The following is an 8,545-nucleotide window of genomic DNA, read 5'->3' on the forward strand; positions in this document are numbered from 1 at the left end:
TAAAGCTTAATATTTTTGTGGTTTTGAAGTGCTAGGCTATTGAATTTACACGGTTTTAAAAACATGGTTTTCCCTTGCTTCACCCTGGCTAGAGACAGGGCTTCTTTAAGCCTGTTTTTCTTTTTTTTTAGGGGCATACATTTTAGAGGTTCCTTTAAGAGGGTTAGACATGTTATTATTAGTGTTATGTTTGGCACTTTGGCTGCGAGAAACAGGAGCGGCTTTCTTTTTGGTGGAACGTTTTTTTTTAATTTTTTCTTTCTTTAAATTCCACACTCATTTTGCTAGAGCAGCCATAGGCTTCCCATCTCATTTTTTATGTTTTTTTAGAATTTCGCAAGAAAAACTACAAATTAGCTTGGGGAGTGTACCTCCTCTCCCAATTGGGGGAACGTTTGCATTGGGTACTAGGGTTTTTAATTTGTACAGCTGATATTTGGAGGAGGTCCTTTTTAATTTCTTTTTTGAGTTTTCAATGATTTTTTTTTTTTTAAGTTTTGTAAGCGTGTTTTTACAGCTGCAATTTTAGCATGAGTTGGGCTATGTACTGCATTTGCATATGCACAAAGCTTTTTTGCCATATTGAGTACTGTTTTATACACTTTATTTTGCTTTATTATTGCTAGGGCAGATGCATATTCAGGTGGCCCAAGCTGCACGAGTTTTTTTTACATTACAGCTGTGCATGGTACTAGGTTTGGATTTTTAGTTGTTATGTTATTTGAAAAAATAATTTTTGCTACTGCCATTTTTTTTGAGGCGTTGGACCCCCTGCTCTATGATTTTCCATCGGGTCTGCTGCATATACAGGTCATCTGCACACAGATATCTTTGTGCCACACTATCCAGGACCCGTGCCCAAAGGCTTTGAGGGTTAGCCCCCGTCATCACGCCTTGGTCGATAACAGGACTGTGGGACAGAGACCCCAAATGCTTTGCTTTCATGCCATTTAAAATAGTGGCCTCACCTGCTGCATCCCAGAGACGAACTAGCCAGCTGATTATAGATTCATCAGGTCGCCGGATGTAATCTCTTTTTAAACCACGAAGATTTTTTAGGGAAAGGGACTTATTATTGGTCTGCTTTTTTACTAGTTGTTTTGACTCTTGATTTTACATTAGGAGGTGTTGAGAGTCCCTTTTTAGCATTATTATAATTATTATTATTTACAGGCTGATTAGTTTTTTTGGTGAACTTTTTACTTTTTGTACTGGTAGCCATAGCTATTGGTTGGGGCTTATTATTCAGTTCAGCTGCTGGGTTTAGGCTTAGGGGTTTGGCAGCAACTTGAGTAACTGGAATAGTAAATAATTTATCTTTTAGTTTTTTGCTTTATAGTGCTTAGCAGAGTGCAATATGCAAGTGCCAGGGCCCAGCTCACTGTAATAATTTTTTTTTTTTTTTTTTTAGAACTATCTTGGCACTTTTAAGTGTTTTGCAACTTCAATTGGATTTTGAATTTGTTTAGGTGGGAATTTTTAGATTATGGGGTTAGAAAATTCCTTTAAAATTTGGTCCATTTTTTTTCATTTGCCATTTTACTTAAGATTTTTCTTGCTTAGTTTGACTTTGAAATTCGGAGTCTTCCCAGCCCCTTTAGAAATTTTGGCTTTTATTCTATATAAACTGCAGACAGTGTAATAAAGATTTACTAAATTAATTGCCTGAAAGATGATATTTTTAATATTTAGGGAGAATTGAATGTTTTTTAATAAAGATGTAACTGATTTAGAGGAGAGGAAAGGAAATAAAGGCAGAAATTTTTTTTGCCTGCTTCTTTTTTAATAAATAACACAAACCATGATTGATACATTCCTGAAGCAGATTTTAACATTCTTATAAATTTTTTGTATGCTATTACTACTAAGCTTAGCCCAATGAGCATTTTTGTTAATACCCATTTAATACAAAAACTATGTTTTAAAGACAACACCGGAGCTATCTCCTGATAAATAAACAAACTCAAGGACTACAATGGTATTAACACTTTAAAAAACTTAATGACTAGATATATAGGCAGGTTGTTACAACAAAAGACATTATGGATTTAATAGACAAACTAATACTATCAGTTGAAAACAAAATATTATTAGAATAAAGTTTTTTCCACTTTTTTGGTTTCCCCGTACGGGCCACCAAATTAATTTGTCTAAGTTTAGGACAAATTTGGAGAAAGTACCTCAAAAAAGCCCCCCCCTCCCCCTTACAATTCCTTTTTTTATCAAGCTTAATTTTTTTTTTTTAAGTAAAAAAAACTTTATTTATTAACAAAAATACAAAAACCCACTTCCCAGCACAGATCCAAATAACTAAAACATTTTACTAAAACAGTAAAGCAAACTTAGCTAATCTTCACTAAAAAAAGCAGCAAAGCTTTTTAAGCAAACTTCTAAAAGTAGTCTTTAAAGCTTAAATCTGTCTCCTCTAAAGCCAGTGTAAATCTTATAAATATAAAACAAAACCAAAAAAAAAAAAAAACTAGCCAAAAGCAAACAAACGCAAGCCAAAGGCAAGCAAAAGCAAGTCCAAGGCAAGCAAAAGCAGCAAAAAGCAGCAAAAGCAGCAAAAAGCAGCAGTAGCAGCAGCAGCAGCAAGCAGCGGCGGCAGCAGCGGCAGGCCAGCCAAAACAGCCACCTAAATAAAACAGCCCAAAAAAAAAGCTAGCAGCTCCATAGCAAAAGCAAAAAAAAGCTAGTTACAACATTAACCCATAACCGAGCCTCTTGTCTGTTTCTGCCCAACGACCCTCGCCTGAGGCCTGCGCTGGCCAGGGATGGGAGGAACGCCAAGGGACTGTTCCGCAGGTGATGCCTACCAGGACTGGTTTCTCATGACAACTAGTCACGGGGCGCTGACTCAACAAAGCTCCCACAGATGGAAGAACAATGGACTGGTCAGTATGGGCTACCCTGAATGTGTTCATAACAAAGATGGTTTGCTGTGCCTTGAAGCGTCCTGTTTCCACCTGTTCCTCAGGGTAACGAGCTCCACATACAATAGTCCATCAATCTTCCCACCTTTTGGCCAGAAGCCACTCGCTTTGGGAAAGGACTATAAAAGTGACTTTCTCAGATCTCCCTGAGATCTCCCCAGATGGCAACAGACATCTATTGGCTGGCTGCACGAGGATTCATCTGCCCGTCTTGGTAGCTATAATCCTGACCCCCCTTTCTCTCTCTCTCTCTCTATCTCTCTCTCTCTGTCCCACTATCACATTTTGGTTGCCACTAAATAAAGTGCATTTCTGAAAAAGTAAATTGGTTTTGTCCCCTGCTGTGTCTTTTGCGCTCTGAGATCCATAAAAGAACCAGTCACGACTCCCGCTTGGGTTGGGCGGATCATGACAGGGTCTCACCTCAACTAGCACTGGCAGTTGAGGAGCACATTTATCCCTTCCAGGACTCCTTCCTTCCCTGTCCATGACAACTCCTAGGCCAAAGCCTGGCTTGGCACAGCCCCCAGCCCTCGTCACAAGCCCAACTCCAGCACAGAGTCCATCCCACATGTGGCACGGATCCAGTCCCCTCACCCATCATCCCTGCAGCTTCCTGCATTGGGCAGCTGCCCCTGCAAGGGCCCAGGAACCTAAGGGAAGGGAGACAAGTGAATCCCTGCTCCAACACAATCCATCTTCCAGCAGCCCCCAGAGTGCTGGGGAATTGTGATCACCTGAAGGTGAGGCTGGGGCTTGGGGAATTATTCAAGTGTGGCACTTCCCACATCCACAGCACCCCATTTATCAACCCTGCAGGCACCAAATTAGTCCAGTTTCCAGCCCCATAGCAGAGGGGAATATCTCCTGCCCTGCCCCTCACCCTGTCACAGTTGTGGCCACTGAGCCATCCCAGAGCCCCTGGGTCCTGCTCTGCACAGCTGCCACACATGGGGGTGCCAGGGACCCCATCCCCAACAAGGCTCCCATTCCAGCCCTGTCCCTCTCTGGGACTTGCCCACAGCTCCCCAGGGCCCTTGTCCCCACTCAGTGTCTCTGCCATGCCCTGGCCCTGGGCCCAGGCCAGCAATGGCCCAGAGCAGGATGTGCCCATGCCCAGGAATGTGGGGGAGCTGGTGTTTGTCCCCAGGCAGCCACTGGGATCAAGCTGGGCAAACAGAGGTGCCAGTCAGTGGGAGGGATGTTGGTGCCCTGCCTGCATCTCTGATGAGCCCTGTTTACCCAGGGCCTGGGGCAGCAGGAAGACATTCAGCATTTGGGGTGTCCAAAAAGTGAAAATCCCCTGAGAAGTGGTTCCTGAGAGCTGTCCATGCCTGGGATTCTTGTTTGACATTCCAGGGAATTAGTGAAGGTTTGTTCTTTTCGCAGTGCCTTGAAAGTGAAAGGTGGAGGTGCCTTGATGTCCTGGAAGGTCACAATGGGGTCTCCCCACAGCCTTTTCTTTTCCAGGCTGAACAGCCCCAGCTCTCCCTGCCTGTCTCTGTCACAGAGGTGCTCCAGCTCTGAGTGTCTTAGTGTCCTCCTCTGGAACAGCTTCATGAGTTCTGAGTCTTTCCTGTGCTGAGAAGCCTCTTGCAAGTTATTTATGCACAAGACAATGTCCATAGGAAAGAGGAAACTCCTTTGTACTGAAAGGGTGCCACAAGTGTAGGGTCATACAACTGTAGAGACAGTTTCTAGAGGGCTGAGACAGCCCCCAGAGAGAAAGAGACATTCCCATAGGGTTTCCAGGAAATGGGGGGTCACTCCACCCGCACTGGGAGCCTCAGTGTGTGTCCAGTTCATTGTTCCCAGGCTGTTGGCACATGGTCAGTGACCATCCAATGCCATCCCCCTGACTGGTACTGTTCTCCAGGGAAGCCTGGACCTCTCCCAAGCCAAAGTTTCCCAGTGAGGACCCTGCAGACACTTCCTGAATTCCCCTCCAAGGTGATGTCAGCAATGACATCAGAGCACTTGTCCATCTGGTGAAGATTTCCCCACAGGGACACTCTGCTCTCTCCTCCATGGGCACAAAGCAAGAACATTCCATGGGAAAATCTTCCCTCATGGGCACTGTGGCTCCTTGGGCAAGTTCCAGAGCCAGCAGTTAAGGCAGTGGCCTGAAATGTTTTCCTGTGGAGGGAACAGGGAGCCCTGCAAGGCCTCCCTGGAGAGCTATCCCCTAGATAAGAATTGTTTAGTCATGGCGAATACACCAGGAAACCCTTTTCCCTGCTTCAAGCCCTGCACTTTATCTCCTTGTAAACCCATTGGTCATATTTCCAAAACCCCAAGCTATTTGTCACTCTGTCCAACCACACTAATCCTATAAAAGCCCTGCTTTTACCCAGTTCAGTGGAGTGCTGCTGTCCCTGGCCTTCCCTTGGTAAGAGAAGACAATAAAGAACTCTGCAGAACCTCTGTACAGCTCGTCCCAGTCTCTCATCTCTGCCAGCCGAGGCACCTGGCAAGGCACTGAACTGCTTGCCTGAATATCAGGCATTGCCTGCATGCAGGTACCTTGGGCTGAGCCTGCCTGAGACTCCAGCAGAGGCTGCTCCTTGCGGGACTCCCTGTCTGGGCACGTCGGTGGCAGACAGGGGCTTTGACCCCAGGCTCGGCAGCCACATTTTCCCAGCTGGGCCACAGCACATCTCTGATGTTCCACAGTGTCACTGTGGAAAGAGAGAAGCACAACCCTTCACTAATGCCCTGGAATGGAAAACAGCAATCACAGCCATGGACAGCTCTCAGGAACCATTTCACTGTGGATTTTCCTTCCTGGAAGCCCAAGATGGTGAATTTGTCCTTGGTGCTGCAGGCCCTGGGTAAACAGGGCTTATCAGAGATGCTGGCAGGGACCAACATCGCTCCTCTTCACAGGGATGGTGGGCAAGAGGGCTGGCTCTGTGCCACAGCACATGGAATGGGTCTGGTTGCTTTGGCCTCCTGGGGACCACCTGGCAGGTCTGGCTGATCCTGGCATGTCAAGGGCTGCCTCTCATCAGCCCCTGCAGTACTGGGGCTCCATGCTTTCCTTCCTATAGAAAAGAACCTTTTTTCCAGGTGCTCATGGTTTAAATGTGTACTCTCCCTAAAAATTTCCCTGAATGCAAGGGTAACTCCCAGCCAAAATCTGCCAGAAGAGGCAGGTATGGCTGGCCTTGGCCTCCTGTGGGCTGTCCCTCATCTACCACCAAGCACTGGGCTCAGTGCTTTCCTTCTAGAGGAAAAGAACTGACCTTCTCAGCTAAGTGTCAATGGCCAAAATTCGATTCTACATCTAAAATTGCAACTATTCAAGGGCTGAGCTCTGACAAAAGGAACCAGGACAGACAGGTCTGCCTGCCTTATCCTCTGGTGATTTCCTTAGATTATGAGAACAAAGTTTTAATTTGCCAAAACTTTGGAGAGGGCCCAGAAATCTCCCACAGTGGGGTTTGGAGGCTGAAAGAACATGACCATTGCATAGGGACAAAGGAGCTCTGTGCTCCATGGAGTGGACACTGAGAACAGCAGATCAGAGCCCTGGGAAGGATTGAAGGGCAGTTTCAGAGCTGCCAGGGATGGCTGCAGGGGTGAAGCTAGGGCTGCAGCCAGGGCTGCCCAGGGCTGACCTGCAGAGCAGCTCCTGCAGCCCTCAGGGCTCTTGGCCAGCCCAGGGCATGTGCCACCTGCCAGGGACAGCTCTCAGCCTTCCTGGCAGCTCCCCATGCACTGTGGGGAGAGGTGGGAGGTGGAAGGAGCCACCCCCAAAAGAGCAGATTCCTCCTGCTGTGGAGATGGTGCTGCATGGCCAGGGCTGGTCTCAGCTTTCTCCTCAAGGCAAGGGAAAGGGGCTGTCAGGTGTGTCTGTGCCATTGAGACTCTTGCACTATCCCACTGGGCATCAACAGATCTGCCTCACATTTCCCTCACAAAGTGCCTCCTCAGCCTCCTGTGCCTCCAGACAGCAGCAGCAGCACCTTGGCTTGCAGCATCTCAGTTTGTCTGAGCTGCCCTTAAGGCCCTGCTGGCAGGGAGATGCTCCTGGGCAGTGCCCTGTGCTGGGAGGGGTGGGCAGGGCAGAGCTGAGCCTCCAGGGCTGGGCTGGGCTCTGGCAGCACTGGCAGGGACAAGGCTTGGATAGAGAGAAACAGCTCCCAGTAGCCACAACTCCAGGCAGCAGAGAGCCATAGCAACCCTGGATATCCCTCCGTGTCCACCTGCTCAGAAAAAAAAGGAGAGAAGAGTTTGGGAAATTTATGTGTGATGGTACCATTGCTGCCCTGTCAGGGCCCCAGTGGGCACCTGCTGTTCTTGGACCCAACAGCAGCCCTGAGAGAGAAGGATCCTCGGAGGTCCTGGCCAAACCAAACAGCTCTTTACCCTTCTCCATGCTCAAGGCATCACAAAAGCCCACAGGCTCCTAGATGGGTTCCTGACAGCCCTAGTCGGGAGCTTGTCCCTGCCAGTGATGAACGGAGCATCTGGGCCAGTCCCAAGAGGGGCTCTGGCCACTCCTTCCCACTGAGACCTTCCTGGGCCTGCAGCACAGACAGTCTATGGCATCCTGCTGTCCCTCCAGAAATAAGGATGGGTTCTGCCCCTTTGCAATGGGGGTCTCTGAGCACACTCTGCACCATGTCCACCAGAGACACATCCTTGCTGCTGCCTTGGGGCTGCTGTGCCAGGCCACTGATCCCACCTGTGCTAGGAGCCCTGAGTGTCCCTTTTGGGTGCCAGGATGGACACAGGGCCTCTCCACTGCTGCTCAGGGAAGGCATTTGTGGGGTTTGTTCCTGCCAAGCACAAGTGCCTAGAGCAGGGTGGCGAGTCAGAGCAGCCCTCCTGCTCTGCCCCACACACCCTGGAGCAGGAGTTCTCCTGCTGAAATGCTTTGGGGCTTTTGGGTTTCCTTCCAGCTTCTGGAGCAAAGCTTCCCTATTCCAGGGAGGTGCCGAATTCAAACTCCTTGTGCCCAAGCTGGCACTGCTGCAGAAAAAACAGGGATGACACATGGGCTGTGCCACTGGTGCCTTTCCCTGGAGCAGGCAAAGCCCAGCTCTTTCATGCTGAAACAGTGGTTGAGAGGAGAGGGAAACTCATCCCACCTACTCATCCCTACATGCTGGAGCACATGTAGGGACAGTTTCTGCACAGTTCAGACACAGCCCCAAGGGAAGCAGAGACATTCTCCTGGGGTCCCCAAAGCTGGGGGCCAATCCAGCTGCACTGGGAGCCTCCGTGTGTGTCCAGCTCATTCTCCCTGGGCTGTTGGCACGTGGTCAGTTGCTGACCAATTCCATCCCCTGACTGGCACTGATCTCCAAGGAAGCTTGGACCTCTCCTCAGCCACTGTTCTGCAGTTAGAACCCTGAGACACTTCCTCAATTCCTGTCCAAGGTGATGTCAGCACAGCAATGAGCCCAAACCTTTGATCTCACTGTAGTTCTCCTCAGTTTTGAGGGTCAGTTCCCAAAGAGGGCAACAGGAGGGTTTTATGCTGGGGCAAAATTTAGAAGAGTGAGATGTGGTGAATACTTTAAACACCAGAAGTTTCAAAATCCTTGAATTTCAGAGGCTAGAACAAAAAGCTGGAAGTTTTTATGGTCCATTCTTCTCTGTCT

The 8,545-nt window shown here is 48.3% G+C and overlaps 1 protein-coding gene across 1 annotated transcript in view; it reads left to right on the top strand.

Annotated features, from left to right (window-relative positions):
- The window catches only part of LOC306815439 (Fc receptor-like protein 4), a gene marked incomplete at its 3' end in the record, with an annotated part of 222,821 nt that extends 215,473 nt beyond the window's left edge, over positions 1–7,348 (top strand). The window contains exons 4-5 of the mRNA XM_079331999.1: positions 5,684–5,764; positions 7,212–7,348. Coding sequence (XP_079188125.1) covers positions 5,684–5,764; positions 7,212–7,348 — 218 coding nt within the window. The remainder of the gene's footprint in view (positions 1–5,683; positions 5,765–7,211) is intronic.
- Between the last annotated feature and the right edge of the window lie 1,197 nt (positions 7,349–8,545).

The sequence above is a fragment of the Erithacus rubecula genome (genome assembly GCF_903797595.1).
Source record: "Erithacus rubecula genome assembly, contig: scaffold_133_arrow_ctg1, whole genome shotgun sequence".
Taxonomy (NCBI): Eukaryota; Metazoa; Chordata; class Aves; order Passeriformes; family Muscicapidae; genus Erithacus; species Erithacus rubecula.